The 20371-nt window shown below is 42.2% G+C and overlaps 1 protein-coding gene across 1 annotated transcript; it reads left to right on the plus strand.

The window, feature by feature from the left end:
* Positions 1-10156: 10156 nt before the first annotated feature.
* Positions 10157-19196, plus strand: TPH1 (tryptophan hydroxylase 1; the record flags this gene model as incomplete). Its single annotated transcript, XM_080346141.1, has 10 exons — positions 10157-10288; positions 11308-11491; positions 12732-12832; positions 13514-13581; positions 15075-15271; positions 15751-15886; positions 16759-16885; positions 17972-18067; positions 18577-18710; positions 19022-19196. Exons 1-10 carry the CDS (start codon positions 10172-10174, stop codon positions 19194-19196), a joined length of 1335 nt encoding a protein of 444 aa, XP_080202267.1. The 5' UTR covers positions 10157-10171.
* Between the last annotated feature and the right edge of the window lie 1175 nt (positions 19197-20371).

The following is a 20371-nucleotide window of genomic DNA, read 5'->3' on the forward strand; positions in this document are numbered from 1 at the left end:
ATAAAATGCTTGCAAAGATGTTTTTAGGAAAAACTATGACTTGTTTGTTCAGAGCGGCACGTAACGTATGTCACTCATGATTTTATTTAACTTTTATGAAAAGAAAAATATTACCTGCCTCAGATGGAAAGGCTGATATTACTTCTTTAAACAGTCCAAAGCAAATATTCAGTGAATAGTCTGTTGGCTAGATGTGCTTCAGTAGATTTACACAGCATCTCTGGCTTTTCAAAATCAGCGTGCTTAAAGGCTATTGATGCTACAGCTGTCTGAATCACGCTGAGTGGGTCATTTGCCTTATTGGTTCTTGCACTTTACATTGGAAATATCTTTTAAAATGTTTTCAATAACTGCATAATTTAAAATCCTCTCTTTATTTTGTTACCTACTAACTGCTTATGAATCAAATGCTTCATTATTCAACAATTATTCCATAACATGGAGAGGTAACTGATTGCTATACCCTCATGGGGATGTGATCCCATTCCCAGTAGCTGAGTTATTGCACTGAGACTTCCAGACATTTCTCGGTGTTTGTTCCGAGTACAGCACGACACAGTTGTAGCCTCACGCTGGTCAAGGGTTGGGTGAATTGCCCTGGGAAGTGGTTGTTGAAAGAATGGTGGTTCACAGAAGAAGGGAGCAAATGGAAGAATTCCCTTGCTGAAAGCTGAGGATTTTGGATCCATGCATTTTTAGAAAATTTGAAAAGCTTTTGGATTTGGAGCTCTTTAACTCCCAGTGTTTAGGTAAATTACTTAAAACACAGTGATCGATCATTTCCTTTGAGTGAGAGAGGTCAAATGTTGGGAGAATCAATATCAGGAAGTGAATGGAAGCAAGTGCTGCTGCTTCTTAGGTGTTGTTATGATCAATGCTTTATAAATATTAAAAATCAGTAGAAGAAAATGAGTCAGATTTTCAGACCAGTGTTTTTTCAGGCATTAGTATATTAGGGTATCCACAAAATGCAAGCAAAATATGAGGAAGATCTGTAAAACCTCTACTGGAAAACAAACTGTTTCAAAGGACTGCATGATGTTCACCTTCACTCTTCCCTGCAACTTCCACAGTGCTTGCCTAAGTGCCGTGCAATTCTTAAAGGCATAACTTGTCTGCAGTATTTAATTAATGGAAAGGCAGAGGGCTGTGATTAGAATTTGCAGTAGTCTATTCTGGAGAGGGTAATTATGATTAGAGTAGACTTAGTATTAAGTCGTATTAAACCTGTTTTGTTCAGGGATTTAACACTTCATACCTTTTTCTGGAAAAGCTTTAAGTGGCGAGTGGTCCTGGTTAGCAAGGCAGATGGCTGGTCCAAATGAAGCCCAAGGGATGGCTGAGAAGGTTTATAGCTCAGAAGTGAAATTACCTCACTGGAGATTAGAGCACTTTCTCCTACCACATGGGGAGAAGGGGTAATTCACACTGATGACCTTGACGGGATTGAGAAGACTTTAGGGCTGACTGATTCTCTCCTCTAGGCTTGCCGTGCTCAGCTAGATAATCTTCTCTTTCAGCAAAAGATTAATATCCCTGCAGATCATTCCCAACCTGCCTTTCCATGGTTCTTGCCTCATGAGTTGTCAGTAGTTGAACAAAATCACACTCTGACTCTCCCTCCCCTGGTGCTGGAGCACTTGAGAGCCCCTGTACTATACTGATTTTTCTTTTTCTCTCTTTTTTTCCTCTCCACCCCCGACCAGCTTGCTCAAAACTTGTGCTATGTCTGGAAAGATGCACCAAGTTAATTGAGTCTCTACATATTTTACCCATGGAGAGCAAACTTTCTCAGAGTGGAAGGAAGAGGAGACATAGGACAGAAGGTTTATGTTGTTCTGTTTCACAAACATTGAAAAGTGAGTCCCTTTACTTTGTGTCCCTCTAGGACGGGGAAGATGTGGAGGTGTGACAGTTTGGTTTTAATACTTTTCAGCCTAAAAATTTCCAGAGCATTTATCTACAAATGTGCACCCACAAGTGTCAGCACCACTGTCTGGTTGCAAACTCTGCTGTCAAGTTCTTGCTTTGAAGAACAAAACAGAAACCCCTCAGAAACTGAGAAGAGCCACCTCTGAGTGAGTAGCTGGGAAACAGGGATAGAGTTGTAGCCTCTTCTGGAGACTGTTGATGTCCCTGGAGCTTCTCCAGCAAAGGGCCCAGAAAACACGGGGCTTTTCAGCCTGGCACCACCCCCTCACTTGGATCTGGAGGCTGCTGGGAAGAGGAGAATTCATTTAATGAGGAACTATGAGGGAATCATGTAACTGAAAGCCAGCTCTCATAGCCTTGGTGGTGAGTGTTATCACAGTTGCTCAGTGCCAATGCAACAGCTTTTGCGGCAGCCGCACGTGGCAAAGCGCTGCCTTGCAAAATGTGTGATCAGCTTGACCCACTTTTGAGCAGGGTCAGACCTGTACTGGATCCTCAGGTGCTGATTATCTGTCTGGAGGGCTTTGTCTGTGTGAGAGGCTGTATGTGAGAAATCTCCTGTGGGCTTTGAAAAAAAAAAGTAAAAAAATCACTGCATTTCCTTATCTCTCATGAGATAAGGAGAGGCCTGTTTCCCTATGGTGTTGATGCCCCAGGTTGTCTCTTTGTCCTTCACAACTTCCCACCTCTGGGTCTGTGTAGACTTTTGACGTCCCACTGAAAACTTTTGGCCTCTCCTCTGCCCCAGTGCTCCTGCACACCAGCTCTGTGACAATTCAGAGATTTTCCAGGTCAGTCTTTGCTTGTGCCGCCTGCTCCCAGGATGAGGGGAGCAGCACCTGTGCACGTTGCTGTTCTGTTTGCACTGCACTCAGTACCTGACTGCCAGTAGTCTTGCCGTGCCATATTGCTCTTGTCTGTGGTGAGGGGCTGAAGCCACCTCTCTTAAATGGTAGGATACACTGCCAGCTTTTGGGAGAAGGTAGAAGTGTCACAGTGTCAGTGAAAACCCAAAGCAGCAGTTGTGCTCACGACAGAATGATGGTTTTCTGAAACCCTGCAACCCGAAAACCGAAGATTCAGCCTTTGGATGAAACCTTTTAAATAGTTCTCCTATAAAACCATCTGCAGACACACGGGGGCTGGAAACCATTCATGGAGAGGAGAGGAGCAGGCTCCAGCGAGCACCCAGTGAAAATGGGCTGTAATCGAGTCAGTTCATGCCTTGTGGTTCTTCTCTTTCAGACTAGAGGGCATTGGTTATGGTGAACAAGCACTTCTTACTAAACCAGTGAATCAGCTTTAATCTGTTCCCCAAAATTCTGGGCACCCCTGTTATCTCTTTATGTAACTGATTATTTCATATTAGGTTGAATTTCCTTGGCTGTTACTGCACTGCTCGCATTGTATCAGCAGTTACAGGCCAGGCTGACCACAGGCTCCACAGCATTAGGTATGAGGGAGAGGGGTGACCAGTGTCCCAGAAAGCTCCTGCTCAAATTGGAAATGACAGGGCGAGAATGGGAGGCAAGAACACTCCTGTCTGTTTATCAGACTGGGGCCTCCGAGGTAGGAAGTGCCTTTAAATCCGGCATAACTGGCAGCCCAGTTTATATCCCCTCCACAGCTCCTGTGTGCTATGAGGCTCAGGTGCCCCCTTGGACTGTCCTGTGTCCATCCCTGTGCTTCGGGTCTTCAGGTAACCATGCCACTGCTTCCGTTGCCTCCTGGAGAGTGAGGCTCCAAAGTGGGTTTTCAGAAGTGGTTGGGTGACTGAGGCTTTGTGGAGCATCTTTACAGGTCTGGGCTGTAGGGCAGGACCTCGGTGTCCCTTAACACTGAAATAATCTACATATGTACACTAAGAATAAACTGGCTTTCCCAGTGCACCTTGTGAAAGCCTATAGCCTTTGAAGGAGAGGGAAAGACAGATCCGAGTAAAAGTAATGAAAAAAAAAAATAATAAAAACTCCTTCATTCACAGTTAAAGTGACCTCAGCTGATCTGTCTTCTGATGCCTGAGGACGTGAGTGAGAACTGAATCTTGTGTTTTCTCACAAATTTTATCAAGGATGAACACAATATTTGTCAGAAAAGAAAGCACAGGAATTTCAACCTGGCTGCTATTGGGTAGTACTGGAAACCCAGCCTGAGCCCAGATTTCCAAATAAAAGATGCTGACCTCTAATGGAAGAGCTTCTAGATGGCTACCTAGTGAGTAGTTTTTTAAAAAAATGCATAATGACATGTTAGTTCTTATTATTGCTGTATTTGAGCTAGGGAAAACTGACAGATTAGTCATATTCTATCATAAATATCTTATTGTGCCCATGTTTGCAGATTCATTATTAATATCAGGCTCTCATGTGCTTAAGGTTCTGGATAAAGATCCTACGAACTGTTTGCTTTTTGAGTCAGCTTGTTTGATGGGGAGATCTGTTCTGCAAGAAGGAAGTTAAATGTCTGTTGTAGAGCTAAGACACAGTGAAGTGCATAGTGAGTTAGGTTATGGTTGGACCTGATGATCCTGAGGGTCTCTTCCAACTAAAACGATTCTATGATTCTATGAATAAATACTGCATTTTATTTATGAAGGGAAAATTGAAGCATCTGCTCACAAAATGTATCCCATTAACAAATTGGAACAGTGGCTTTTCCAGCTATGTTATGATAGCCGTACTGTTTCAACCCTGTGCTATGTCTGAGGGGCAAAACTAGTCACCCTCAGTCCTCTTAGAAACAGGATTGTTTGAACTTCAGTGTCTTTTAGGAACACGGAAGACACTGACACCCTTGGAGGTGTCACTACAAGAGTGACTGTGTCTGCCTTAGTTAGATGTTAGCCTGTCTATTGGCTTCACCGGTACTTTTTATCCTTTGTGTTACACCAGTGTCTAAGAGATCTATCTGGAATAAAGATTTCAATATTTTAGACACTGAAGAGAAAAATACTGGAGATTTTTGAAACACTTGAGTAAATTAGGGTAAAACTAGTCATTGCTGATTTTGAGCATTTATTTGAAAGGCAAGTTTTTGTAAGGAACATAACAAAAGACGAGAATCTCTGTATTTTGGACAGCCCCATGCCCAACACAAAACAATCAATCTCTCCTCCCCAGACCCCTGAAGCCTCCAAGGGATTACATTCCTGGGGAACCTTTTGGCCACTCCTACTATATACCACAAATACCCTTATCTTAATGTTGTTGCCAAGTCTGACCTGAGAAGGGACAGTGAGGACTGGGCTTATTGGAGTCTAAAAACCATGATAGTCTCTAAAATATAAAAATATGTCTAGATGTGTGCAGAAAATAAATGACACTATATATGAGATAAAAATATATATATATATATTCTTTTTTCTTTTTCCTGCTAAATGAAATGTAGTTATTCTTCCTGTAAGTGCCGGAGATTTTTAGAAAATAAGTAATGTGCTGCAATTAATTTTCACAGCAACAAACACACTGTTATTTTTAGTTAAGAACTCAATATGTCTACCCACTGTGCATCTCTTTGAAGCTGCATTGTGAACTATGCACTTTTGCAGCAGCTTTGTGGGGCATTTGGTCAACATCAAGTTGAACCTGAGCCAACAGTGGTGCCCTGGCAGCCAAGAGGGCCACCGTGTCCTGTGTGCGTCAAGCATAGCATGGCCAGCTGGGCAGGGAGGGGATTGTCCCACTCTGCTCTGCACTGGTGCGGCCTCACCTGGAGCTCTGTGTGCAGGTCTGGGCACCACAGGATAAAAAAGATATTAAGCTGCTAGAGAGTGTCCAGAAGAGGGACATGAAGTTGGTGAAGGGATTGGAGAAGAAGCTGCTAAAGTCACTTGGTTTGTTCAGCCTGGAGGAGACTGAGGGGAGACCTCATGGCAGCTACAGCTTCTTCACAAGGGGAGGAAGAGGGGCAGGCACCGAACTCTTTTTCTTCAGTGACCAATGACAGGACCCGAGAGAATGGCAGGAAGATGTGCCATGGGAGGTTCAGGTTGGACATTAGGAAGAGGTTCTTCGGCCAGAGGGTGGTGTAGCCCTGGAACAGGCTCCCCAGGGAGGTGTCACGGCCCCAAGCCTGACAGTGTTCAAGAAGAGACTGGACAACGCCCTCAGACACATGGTGTGAACTGTGGGGTTTTTATATGCAGGGACAGGAGTTGGACTCAATGATCCTTGTAGGTCCATTCCAACTCAGGACATTCTATGACTCTGTACATTTGTAATGTATCCACTGATATCCATCTTTTGTTGGCTGCTTCCGAGCATCCCTACCCCGCAAACAGAACAAACAGCTCTCGGCGGGGACTATTTATTCAGAGAGCTAAGGAGCCCCTTCCCCAGCTGGGGCGGGCGGTGCTTCCTCCCGCCGCGCTCCCTCCCCCGCAGAGGGCGATTAGGGGCGGCTCTCGCCCTCTCCATAAAGCGGCCGCTGGTGCCGGGCACTGCTGAGCGGGGCGGTCCCGGCCCAGCCCGGCCATGCAGGCGGCGGTCCGGCGCGGGGGCTCGCTGGAGGCGGCCGGCCCGCGGGAGGCGGCTGGACAGGTGAGGGGCTGAGGGGACCGGCCCTGCGCAGCGCTGAGAGGCGGGGGTGGGTCTGGCTGGCGGGAAAAATGTTGCCTCGGTGAAGCTGCGGCTCTGCCGTCCCGCTGCTGCGGGTCTCGGAGCGGTGGTTTGGGGGAAAACGGGAGCTTTCTGGCGCCGGTTACCTGGAGAGCGGTAGCTGCCCTGAGATGCTGCTCCGCTGGCATCGGGGGGGTGCTCAGTGCTGCTGGGGTTGGGATAGAGCTGCTTTGTGCTGCTGTTTCTGGACAGGGGGGGGGGGAAAAGTGGTAATATTCAAATGCGAGCAAATGAAATGTAGAAAAAAAGTAACTTGTGTTGCACCATTGCTCAGGAGCCTAGAAAAAAACATTCCTGGATTATTTCACGTTCCAGTGAGAATGTGCTCAGCGCATCAGTGAGGATCAGATAAAATCAGTGCTTGTGAGCTGGCTGCAGTTACAGATGCTGTGCAGTTTGTAAAGTCAGTAACATTCCTTGTGAAGACAAGGATGCTGAGTGTAATGGAGTAAAGTTTCATAAAAGATTGTTTTGCTGTATCCCTCAGATCTTTGGAAGCCAAATAAACTATTCAGCACAGCTTTCAGTTCGGTGTCTGTTATCAAAGTCTAAGGAAGACCTTTGGTGTGGCTGAAAAATATCCCTGTAATGTGCCATCTAGTTGTGCTCACTTATAAGATCAAGTCTTCATCCTTCCCTGCTAAGAAGTGTGTCAAAAGGACAGTGAGAAAGTAGCAGCTACTTAAAGAGGGAAGAGGATATAAAATGCCTGTTGAGACTTTATCCAATACAAATAATGGCAATCTGTATCAAATACACTTCTAAAAGTTTTTTTTTGTCTTCAATTTATGACTTTAAAATGTTTTATCCTCTAGACAAGTATGTTTGGATAATTTTAAATCTTGGCTATCTGTTAATATAAAGAATTAATACACAAAATATGCACCTTCAAATATCTAACTTGCAGAGAATATTCTTTGGGGGGGGGGAGGAAGGGAAGGTAATTGCTATGGGTTCCAAAAGGAATGATCTTTGACCAGAAGACACCTAGATATCTATCTAAATAAGAGCTTTTGAGTATCCCTGTGTTTGTGTATTTTAATTAAGACTCGAGTCAGGCTGACAGCAAATCAGTTAATGATTTACATCACTAATAACAAGTATCAATGCAACATTCATTGCCCCTTCAGCCTCCAAGAAGCTCAAAAGTGTTACCATGCAAAGGAAAAGTGTTAAATTTGATTAGAGCTAAATTACTGATACAGAATAAAGTGAAAGCAAAGGTGTTGGAAGAGAGGAATTGGTTTTGCATTACCATTTTGTCTTGTACCAAAATGGTTGTTGCATTAATGCAGGCCTGTTTTTCAGTCCATTTTTTAATTGAAAGCAAAAGATTAGTGTTGGTTTAGGATTAAAGAGGTAAGTGGTGAGTGTTTGGCATGGCGGGCATCTGAATTTCTCTTCTGCAGCTTTTTCAAATGCTTAAGTTAGAGGTCATTTTTAGAACTCACTGTAAGAACACACTGTATTTTATTGTATTTTCCTCATTGGTCTCTTAAACATATTCCTTTATACATGTTGTCACCTGGTGCTAAACACAGTGTTAATTGAATTAGCAAAATACGAACATTAAGCTTCAGTGCAGGTAGCTTGTCCTGGCTGTGCACCTTATGAGAGTTGGCGTAGTTGCATGCAATATCGTAAGCTGATCTTGTTTTAAGTCAATGATCCTGAATATGGAATCAAGCCAAAATGTTGCGTATGAGCTGTATATATGAAACAGCCCCATGGTTTTTGTCTTTGAAGATCACTATCTAACTCCATTTGTAACGGGCACTTCTTTGCATCCAGCTTTTTCTACAGCATTTGGGTATCTGAGCATCTGAGTAGGATTTGGCTTACACAAATGGCAATCTCTGCACTTGAGAAAACAACCAATGACCTATATGTAATTGTGGTGTTATTAGCTTTTCATTGTCTGCTTGGACTACTCTTGGTTAGTTCCTGTTCCTAGTTCTTGTGATCCTGACCTAACGCTTGCTGAGGTGGGCAGTGGAAGCTCTAGGCTGCTCAGCAGGACCTGTCACCACCTTTCAGCAGAGAATTTGATGTCTGGACTCAGGCTGATGAAGATCAGGAACAGTGTGATGGGCTGACACTGTTGTCCAGGCTCATCATATAGTGACAGCTCATTAGAGGTCGGGACCCAGTCCGAAATCCAAGTATTTCCATTAGCATCGGTGGGCTTGGAGCAAGACTTGTTCCATGGGATACCACCTCTCTACCCCAAAATTGCTCACAGCTAGTAACCTGCTTGAAACCTTTATTAGAGCAGCATCTAATGTCAGCCTTATTATAAACCACTCAATTTAAAATAAAAATAATTTCATTATTTTGTTAGGCAGATTGCCTTCTTAATCTGAAAGATAAATGGGTACATTTTGATGAAAGATATATAAAATCTGTTGCGGTTTTTAAATTACTATTATTATTTTTAAACTTGCCTATTATGGGTATAAATACTTAGCTGTTCAGAATTATCCATTTTAAAGAGATTAAAGTTGGAGAAACCATGGAAGTCAATCAACAGAACTGCTGTGTTTTGATTGCATTGTTACTTTTGCTCTTTCTGTTTCCAAAAATGTCACCAGATAGTCTTATCTTTAAAATCTGTGTCAAATGAGATAATTCCAAACAGTGGTAATGTGCCTTCCTTTTTCCTCTTCTCTTTCTCACTGTCTCCTTCAGAAACCTCACCTTTTTTGTTTCTTTTTGCAAGGTTTGAAGACACAAGACACAGCCTCTGTTTCTTAGCCTTGTATTTTTACTGCACTTTTTCCACATTCTTAATTGTTTTTATATTACCTCTATTTATGGCCTGGCTCCCTGTAGCTAAGAATATGGTCTCTGATATTCACTGATTTCATCACAGTCAGGAGTGTGATCACTAGTAAAGTACAAAACCATATGGTCCTGCAGTGGTGGATGTCTGAAAATTTTCAGTGTGTGATTTGGGTGATTATTATAAGGGTTTGGCATGTGAATTAGGGGACCTGACAGATGGAACAGCTTGTTATGGCTGATCAGAGTCTTTATAGTCTACCAATTCTGGTCAGCACAATGTTTTAAGTCCTTAGGTTTTGTTTTATTTCTCTCTAAAAGCAGTATTTTATGGTTATGTAGTGAGAGAGGCAACTATTTTTCAGTTCCGATCTACTATTTCTTGATCCATTTTTTCCTACCTATATCCTGTGGGGTTTGGATTATTCCCTTTACCAATGTTCATTTAATTTGCTGACAAGTATGTTGTTCAACTTATTATTTCTCCTGAAATTTTATAACTCCTTCCCCCTGAAATACCAGTGTTAATTATAAACTGTACTTTGAAAACATTTGCTGCATTCTAGAGAATGATTAAAGATGTCTATAAAATCATTCAACTGAAAAAATAAATCTGTTTCATTCTCAGCTGTCACAGATTCTGTGTGTGCCTAACTTTATGCCTATTATTGTGTAATGATTTAATTGGCACCTTTCCTTTTGTGGTTGATCAGTAAAAGCACAATTTTACCCCAAGACAAACTGAAATGTTAAACTTTACACTTTTTCACTATTAGCCAGTAAAATTAAAAAAAATCTTTTTTTTTTTTGTTTGCATTTAGCTAAATAAGTCAAATTACATAATGATTGAAGATAATAAAGAGAATGAAGACCATGCATCTGAAAGAGGAAGAACAGCCATAATTTTTTCCTTGAAGAATGAAGTTGGAGGACTTGTAAAAGCATTAAAACTCTTTCAGGTGTGTAATCATCACATTGCTACAGCAGGTCCATATTTTTAAGTTGTGGAGATAAGTTTTGGAACACACTAGGATTAATTACATACATTTATTAAGGATTTGAGTCCTAGCCTGGCGCCCAGTTTGCACCCAAAATTACCCACAAAGGCAAATTTATGCCTTGGAAATTAGATACTGGCTGGCTGAAAATCTTCACAAAATGTATTATCATCTACACATCTGTATTATCAACTACACACTGAGTGGGTTTGTCTTTTCTCCTGATGAAAAGGGGACTGGCACTCCTTGTTTCTTCTGCATGTCAGAGGTGGGTCTGCAGCTCCTGCCAATGGCAGGTGGACACTTGTGGTCCTGACCTGCCCTGGGTTGAGTCCAGTGCCCTTGTCACCCTGTCTAGTGGACTGAGGGTGACAGAGGAACTGCAGTTGCACAGCTGCCCTCCTTTGACTGCCGGGCAGGTAATGCATGAGGGATATGCACGGTGCCACTCTGCTCTGTCCTCTGGTGCTGGATGTCTTAGACTGGGATTTTCTCTATATTCCTCAAATAAGAGGTATGATTAAACAATTTTTCAAATAAAAGTGAAATTTATGCCCTGAAAACTACTGCTTTTAAATCCTTTGCTTGCCTGTGAGATAATTATATGGTGACTTGATTGGCATTTTGGTGAATTTCCCCAGACCCAGTTGCTAATCAGCTTCCTATAGAAGAGATGAAAGAAACAGGTCTATGAATTTAAAGGTCCTGACTGTGTCTTTCTGTGCTTCTTGAATGTAAATGAAATTGAAAGAACACAGGTTCTCTTTCATTTTCTTGTGAATGGGAGGCTTTTTAAAATCAAATCATTTTACCCCCCTCCAATAAGCAAACTGCTATCAAGAGATCCAATTAACCAAAATAGCTTCACAAAGGTGGTGAATATTCCATGGCAATAGAATATTCATTTGAAAAACAAATTTTAGTTTTTAGTCAATTATCTACAGTCAATCTGTTTGAAAACATTACTTCTTACAAAACAGGAGAAGCATGTAAATCTGGTACACATTGAGTCACGGAAGTCCAAGAGACGAAATTCTGAGTTTGAGATCTTTGTTGACTGTGACAGTAACAGGGAACAACTCAATGAGATCTTCCAGCTCCTGAAATCCCATGTCAACGTTGTGTCTATGAACCCAACAGAGCATTTCAATGTCCAGGAAGACGGTAAGTACAAAAGGCAGTCCTGATGCAAATGCGCTTCTTGATGTGTTGGCTTGAAGTGTTTTTATGGTGTCCCCACCTGCATTTGTGTGGTGTTTTCAGTCAGTAGCTACCAGGTTTATGCTTCTGTGTTGAGAATGAGTGTAGTTTGGTTAGTATGAGCAGCGTCACCTAGGCTGGTGTCACCTAGGAATCCAGGCTGTTTTGGGACAGTTCAAATTGCATGTCCACCGTCTGTGCTCCCATCCCTTCTCAGCACAGCACAACTGGCATCAATGAGGTTCTGCAACTTTCTTATGTAGCTCCTGATTGAATTATTTTTCCTTTACCAGTTTTCATTGAAACAGGTTACCTATCTTAGCATGAAAGAGGTGCCTTTTAACTTTAGGATGCTTTGCATCCTGTTTGCCTTTGCTTCTAGTTAGAGAGATGCCTGAAGTTCAGGGCAGCGAGAAGTTGGTCCCATGTATTTCTCAGCCACTCTGCTTGGCACAGGATGGTAGGTAGGGGAAGGTGAGATCTGGTCTCTTTGATAAAAATGGCTTACTTTAGCCCTATGTAAGGGCAATTTCAATCTAAACACTCCCCCTGCCCTTTGTAAGAAAACTGAGGAGCATTGAGGCAGAAAAACTGCTCTGCCAAGAGCTTGGTTATAAACTCTCTTGGGCTTAAAAAAAATAAATTAAAAAAAGTTGATAGCAAAACTGTAATGATGCATCTCTCTAAGGCTGCAGGGCCTCCTTCTCTTCCTCTGCCTCCACAAATCCCCCAGCAGAGCTGGATGCTTCTGAGGGACCTAACCACACAGCAGCGTTGTGTTTCCCATGGTCAGTAAAGCAGGATGGGAGGACCGAAACCTGCTCCCACTCTGCCCAGGGACCACAGGCAAATCACTTCTCTGCACCTTTACACACTTGGCTCTGTAGATGCTTCACACAGCGGAGTGTGAAGCCTCAGTGGGAGTCTCTAGATGCTGCTCTAACAGCAGTAACAGTTAAGGGCCACAGAAAACCCGTGTTAACTGTTTCCTCCCCTGTGTGCTTTGGAGCTGGCTGTGCTCTGCAGGCAGCCTGTGGCAGGGACAGAGGAGGAAGTCTGAGCTGTAGGCTGCTGCCAGATAGGCAGTGGACTCCCTTGTCTTATTCATGACCCTTTTAATTTATAGCCAAACTTGAAAGTGGCGTTTCCTCCCTCAGCATGCTTGGCGTTATTAATAACTTTGTGGATTCCATGTGTTCCCTAGACATGGAGAATGTCCCTTGGTTTCCAAAGAAGATCTCAGATTTGGATAAGTGTGCAAACAGAGTGCTGATGTACGGGTCCGATTTGGATGCTGACCATCCAGTAAGTATTTCCCCCTGCTACACCCAATCCTTAGTGAAAACGTACTTTGTGGAGCTCACTTAAAAAAACCCTGCAGCTTTTCCTCCTCCCTCTCCTTCCCCTCAATGTCGCCTCTGTGTGTCTGAGCACCTTTTTCTGGGGGCTTCGTCTTTTTCCTAGTTCAGGCAAGGCTGTCACTGAATTCAGCTCCCACGCCTTCCTGCAAGGCTTTCCTGTGTGAGGGCTCCAGGTTTGGGCCCTGCGTGGTCACATAAAAGTTAACAAAAAAAAGAAGGGTGTTGTGACACAGGCTTGTTTTCTCCTCTTTCTTTCTTTCTTCCTTTCTATAGTTGGAGCAGACAAATTGGTACTTGAGCAGTGCAAATGGGCAATTTGTTCTGTAATTTAGAATAATTAAGCAAGTAACAAAGTTTAAGTCCTGATATGACTAAAATGAATCCTTGTGTACTGAATATTTAGTTGGATGTACAAAACCTCTGATCCTTACTCAAATCGGAGTATTTGCCTAGTTCACAGTTCTTAAATATTTTAAATGAGAGCTATGGGATTCCTGCTGTCTTCTCATTCTTACACAGCATACTTTTATATTTCCCAACTGAAGAAATTTCAAGTGTCTTGATTAATTTACATACTGCAGCTTGGAAACTCATTTAACTTGTTTTTTCTCCTCCTTCCCTCCAGGGTTTCAAAGACAACGTCTATCGCAAGAGGCGAAAGTATTTTGCAGACCTTGCTATGAACTATAAACAGTAAGCTCAACTTCTTCCAAGTTAAGGTTTCTGGGTGCCGAGAAACAACAGCAGAGTGGCCTGGCAGGAGCTCACCTTCCCTGGGCTCAGATCTCACTGAGATGTGCTTGGCTTGGCAATCAGAGCTGGAAGGCTAAAACAAAGGGAGGTGTAAGACAAGATTAAAAGGTAGATCTAGGCCATCTTCCAGCCCCTGGTCCTCTGATCAGTCTGAGGATCAGCTCATGGTTGCTCGGCCATTAATAGCACCTGCGGCAGCACTGATCCTCAGATGGGCAGCGATGCCAGCGTGCGCTTCCTGCAGCACGGTGAGTTTGGACTCTGGTCCCTCCCTGCTCCTCTGCAAATGGGTGCAACAAAGGAAGAGGTGAACAACAGGTTGCACAGCTGCCTGTGCCAGGACATACTGACTTGACTGGGTCAGATTGGTCTCCTTTGCGAAGCAGAGGGAGGGGAGGTAAACCCCAGTATATAGCCCATTGACCACTGTGAGTAAACTCTCTGGGCAAATGTTAATACTTGACAGTTTTTGTTCAAACTACTGCATGTGATGTGTAGATAAGAAGTTTTCTGTGAAAAGAAACTTGAAGAGCTTCTTTTTCTAGAGAAGCTGCTTGGGGGAAGGAGCTCTTAAAGCAGTAAGAGTTTCATAACCCAGTGCTGTAAATTCTTTCAAAACATGATTTCATGTTGCTGTTGCCTGCTTGAGTTTAGGCGCCAAGTTCCTCTGTTGGAAATGACCTAGAAATGGTGAGTTTCTAGAGCTCTGTTGCACTGTGTATTAATGCAATTGGTTACCACAGCACAGAACCGGTTACTGTTAGTGTGTTGGTAACAGAGATTCCCTTGGGAAAGCATCTGCCCTGCTGGTTACCTGGCTGGCGGTGGAAGCTCAGTGTAACTCCTGTTGCTTTCAGGGGGCTTTAGGTCACACGCTTGCTATAATCCACTTTAATCAAGATCCTAAGGGCTAAGTAGGAGAGACAGACTACAATTAATAGGTTAAGACAGACGCTTGTCTCCTCTGCATAGAAGTATGTTTTTTACCTAATGTGTATATTTAGCTGATTCCATGCAATGTATTGTTGATTTAGGGAATTCTCTTTTTCTAAAACAAATCAAAAAGGTAACAGGAAGTAATTGCAGACAGGGAAGTCCAACAGGGAAACGGATGTGTTCTCAGTTGTTGAAGCTGTAAAGGTTATACAGGTATTTTAAATGTTACTATTGGTATTAAACACCTAAGAAACTGTTTACAGAACTGAAACTTTCGGGCTCTAGTGAGGCCAATGCAAAGATTCCTGTCAGTTGATTTAGGTGGAGAAGAGGACAAGCCTATAAGCTCTTTCAGGCATAGACCAGATCTCACTCTGTATTTGACAGGGCCTAATACACCCTGACCAGGTGTCACAACCGTATGTAATAGTAGGTAAATGAGTCATCTGTTATTAGCCGTTTACTGGGAATGTCCTTTCTTCTTCTTCTCCCTGTAGTGGTGACCCAATTCCTAAGATTGAATTCACTGAGGAGGAGATCAAGACTTGGGGGACTGTGTACCGAGAGCTTAACAAGCTTTACCCAACTCATGCCTGCAGAGAGTACCTTAAAAACTTACCCTTGCTCACCAAACACTGTGGGTACAGAGAAGACAATATCCCCCAGCTGGAAGATGTGTCTTGTTTTCTGAAAGGTAACATGCTAATTTTCTTATGCAAAAAGGAACTAAGGTCCATTGCAAATCACATTGCTATTTTGTGGGCATGAGAAAATATCCTTGGTCACTTTTGCTGGTAGTTCATTCCAGTCCTTTAAGAGGCCTTTTGGCCATCACTGTTTTAATGTATTGTCTTGAATATATACAACAAGTGACATTTGAGGGGCAATGCTGCCTCTGAAGAGCCTGTTGGGACTGCCTAAGGAGATACCTAGCTGTATTGTGTCTGCTTTAGGCATGAAAATGTAGGAAATACACATACACAGACAGGGATATTTTTACTAACTCTTAGTCATTCTCAAGCTTAGGCCTAATTTTTCTAATTGTATCTAATTTTCTTACATGCTCCTGAGCCAAGAGAGTGCTGTGGCTTTCACCCCAGTTGTAGCAGGAAAGGTGGGGACATTGCGCAATTCTACATTAAACTAATGTACAATTCCTCTGTTCCTTTTCAGAACGCACAGGTTTTACCATTCGCCCCGTTGCTGGATATCTATCACCCAGAGACTTCTTGGCAGGATTAGCATTCCGAGTTTTTCACTGCACTCAATATGTTAGACACAGCTCGGACCCTCTCTATACACCAGAGCCGTGAGTCATTAAATCTTGGGGGTAGAATTTGAGAGAGTTTTGAATCTCACTGCTCAGAGCCCAGCTTAAAAGCCGCTTAAGCACACCAGCAAGAAAACTTATTTAAGGTGCTGAAGGCTCAGGCTTCATGCTGAATGTAATGAAATTTTAGTGTGCTCAAGTGCCACCTTCATAAGGGTGGTATTTTCAAAAGTACAGTATGTTATAGGAGAGTTCTTACTGATGACATTGTGGAGTTCATATCTTAATTTTAGACAGCTTTGTTTGAAAATCTGAGTTTATGTACCTACATAGAGCTGCTATGACCTGCTCAATTGCTTTCAGCTAACTGTGATTGATGACTGTCTTTTGGATATTACATAGTTTAATGCAAGTTAAAGACCATAAGTCTTACAAGGAGTAGTTGAGGGAACTGGAACTGTTTAGCCTGGAGAAAAGGAGGCTGGGGGGAGACCTTATCACTGTCTACAACTACCTGAAAGGAGGTTGTAGCATGGAGGGTGTTGGGTTCTTCTCCCAAGTAGCAAGTGATACAACATGAGGAAATGGCCTCAAGTTGTGCCAGAGGGGGTTTAGACTGGATATTAGGAAAAAATTCTTCCCAGAGAGGGCTGTCAGCCATTGGAACAGGCTGCTCAGGGAAATGGTGGAGTCACCATCCCTGGAGGTGTTTTAAAGGTGTTTAGATGAAGTTCTTAGGGACATGGTTTAGTGCTAGAGTTAGGTTATGGTTGGACTCGATGATCCTGAGGGTCTCTTCCAGCCGAAATGATTCTGTGATTGTGAGACGCTGTATCTGTTCAAGTGGTGCTGCTTTTTGACTCTACCACAAAAACGGACAATGAGGTTTCTTATTTTGTTTCTTTTTCCAGTGACACCTGCCATGAGCTCCTAGGCCATGTCCCTCTTTTGGCTGAACCCAGTTTTGCTCAGTTCTCCCAGGAAATTGGACTTGCTTCACTTGGGGCATCAGATGAGGCTGTCCAAAAACTGGCAACAGTGAGTGTTTCAGTGTCTGGTGATCCACTGAAAGCTTCATGCTTTACTAGGCTGATTCCACACCATCGAATAAATTTGGAGCTTTGTATCAACATTAGCCACATCAGCTCCTAGACCTAAGTGTTTCAATGCTTGTCTTTTAGGGCATATATCAATTTTCCACACTAGGAAAAAAATGTGTTTTAAGGTTGATATGACTGGTATTTTTCTTAACTTGGCTATCAAGTAAGGGTGCAACTTCTGGTGGTAGATCACTTCTTCCAGATAGAAATTCTATGGTCTGCTTCTTCCAAACAAAATCTCTTTACTTCTGGGAACATGATTCAATTATTTGAAAAGTAATCTATTTCTTTAATGTGTAGAATGAATTGAAATGATATGATGTTTTTGTTGAATATGATGACCACTAGCATTAGATACTTTTCAGCTAGTTAATGAAAATAATAGAAATTAATCTTATTTCCTGGATGTCAGTTTCTGGATGCTTTGGCCAAAATATTTTAAGGTGCAAATTAAATTTAGAAAACAAATAGTTGATGTCAGTTATGAAAGAATGGGTGTGCTAATATATCTAGTGGTGAAATTCCTACTACCTTCAGGAGGAGCAGAATTAAGCCATCTATGAAAATAGTGCTTCTCTCCATATACCTGCAGAAATCCTGAAATCCAGCAAACTAATCGTCTTTAATTTTACAGGCCACTAATCAAATGGGAAACAAACTGTAGTGGGCTGAAGTTTTTGCTCAAAGATCCTCTCTAGACAGTGTTTCTTTCAAGCTGACGATGTCATTACAGTATTTGTCAAAACAGATTTACATCTTGATGTTCCTGCTGATATTAACAGCTTCTCTCCTAGCTAGGTGATCTGTAATATCAATTTTTCTTATGAGAAACATGCAGTCCTGTGGTTCTTCACCCTTCCGTTCTGGCTTCTCTCCTCTTTAAATATCTGAGAAGGATACGCAAGTGATGACCGTCTGATATTTGCAACTATTTGACACTACCTACAAAAAGAAATGCCCCCATCTAGTTCACCATGGTATCTTTGCTGAAGGCTGGATTGTTTCACTCCATTCTCTGTTTCAGTGCTACTTCTTCACTGTAGAGTTTGGTTTGTGCAAGCAAGAGGGACAGCTACGAGTTTATGGGGCTGGCTTGCTCTCTTCAATTAGTGAGCTCAAGGTAATATCTACTGCTTATTTACCTCTTTTATTTGTACCTGATTACTATTGTCATTGTTTTTCCCTGTGTTTTTTGAAGTATAGTTTGACAACTCCTAGGTAACTAGCAGATTTTAAGCAAATGTACTGTCACAATTACTAAGCAGCTCTCATGTCTTTCACAAGAAGCATTAGATGGCTGGTATTTCTTAACTTTAGGTTCCAATTAACTAATTTCATAATGAATCTTTGCTGGTTTAACCAGATTCTGAAAATATTGCTCTTTCTTACATATGACCCTTGTGTCTGAGGAATCCCTTTTTCGCCCAGACTATAATATGACTTCAAAGTTATTGTTTGTTAAGCTTTAACCACTGCTCATCTGCAGATAAAATTTTTAAGAAGCAATGCACTAAGTATGGTCTCACTTCATCTTTTTTTATCTGTTCTACATCCCTCATGTCCTCTTCCTTGTGATTTGTTTGGGTGGTGATGTTCCTCTGCCACATGGGTAACACATTATGTTACCAGCACTCGCTCTCTGGCAGTGCCAAGGTCAAGCCTTTTGATCCAAAGGTCACCTGCAAGCAAGAATGCCTCATCACAACTTTCCAGGAGGTCTACTTTGTTTCTGAAAGTTTTGAAGAAGCAAAGGAGAAGATGAGGTATGGAATTTTTTTTTTTCCCCTGTTATATAGAAGCAGGTTTGACTTTGCCCATCTCTCAGGAGCAGCACCAAACCCTTTTATTCTTACCAAAGCTTTACAACTATCTTTCATGGTGTTGAAATGCTGAGATTAGTATTTGTTTGGTCTTCTATGTACTGGGTGGGAAAGATGATGAACTATATAACAATTACAACTATTTTTAAGCAAGTAAGTAGTTCGGAAAAGTGGGTTTTGATACTGACTGCATAGAGAGGATGCATTTGTGTTTTCTTTATAACTCCCTCTCTTTTTTTTTTTTACTTGAATAGAGAGTTTGCAAAAACCATCAAGCGCCCATTTGGTGTGAAGTACAATCCATATACTCAAAGTGTGCAGATCCTGAAAGACACGAAGAGCATTGCCAGCGTGGTGAATGAGCTACGTCATGAGCTGGACATTGTCAGCGATGCTCTCAGCAAGATGGGCAAGCAGCTGGAAGTTTAACACCCCTGTCAGCAGTGTGGTGCACTCTTTCCTTTCCCTGCTGATTTATTTCTAGGCATGTAATGTGTTGTATGCAGAACTTTCTCCTTTACAAATGGAAGAGTGAATGGTCCATAAGGATAATCGCTTTATCTTGTTTCTCTGTGTGAAGTCCCTTACAGAATGTATTCCTCCCACCTCCTTGGATAAAAAAGGCCTGGAGTTGCCTTTGCGAAACTGATGGGGGAGTAGAGAATGCGCTAGACTGGAGCAGAACTGTGGTCTGTGGATCAAGGCTGAGACCAGGTGCTGCAGAAGGTGGTTTGTGAGGCAATAATGGAATAATTCGCCATAGGGAAATGTCTGTTTCTGACTCCAGGAATCTATGCTACTAATCTTAAAGCATTGCAGACTTCATGGTGTAGAAGCCATAGTAATCAGTGCTTCTAAGTCTATGCTACTAAGTTTAAAAGTAGAATGATTACAATGCAGGCATCAGGACACAAATAGCTGGAGGTTCATGACAAAATTGAGGGAGTCAAATCTAACTTTCAAAGGGATCAATCTTGCCCCCAAAGAATTTCAGATGTGCTGTTTGGCTTGCTTCTAGTGTAAGGCAGAGTCACAGAGCTGCTGCATCAAATCCTAATCCTGTTTAAGAGATTGCTGTTGGCTCAGAGAGGATTGTTGTTGCTGTCCTTGATATTGCACCGGGGGGAAGAACTTCCTTACAGAACTGATTGAATTAATTTAGCAAAATTATAGCAAGACATGAGGTACTGACTTAGCACAAAGCCTAAAACAATTTTGAAATTACAATTTAATATTCAAATAGCTTGATTGGTTCTAAAATAACATCAAATTTTAAAATAACAGCCAAAGTTCTTAGTCTGGTCTGGCTTTCTGTAACATTAAGTATCCTATTGATTGCTTGTTCAGTTGGACCTGCACAAGCTGCAGAATGGTATGTTTTGTTTCTTCTTTACTAGGCCTGAATGCCTCCATTGTCCATCAAACAAATGATAACTGCAAGGCCCAAGCATTTCACTGGAATTCTGTGGCTGTGAATGCAACAAACTGCCTTGTAGCATAAAGTGTATGTAATTCCAAAGAGCACTGTACAAGTGGTGGGAAGCAGTGTCCTGCTGAATTGTCTCTATCACACAGTAGCCAACCTCCCAGTTTTCAGGACTCCA

This window comes from Nesoenas mayeri, assembly GCF_963082525.1.
Source record: "Nesoenas mayeri genome assembly, chromosome: 5".
NCBI lineage: Eukaryota > Metazoa > Chordata > Aves > Columbiformes > Columbidae > Nesoenas > Nesoenas mayeri.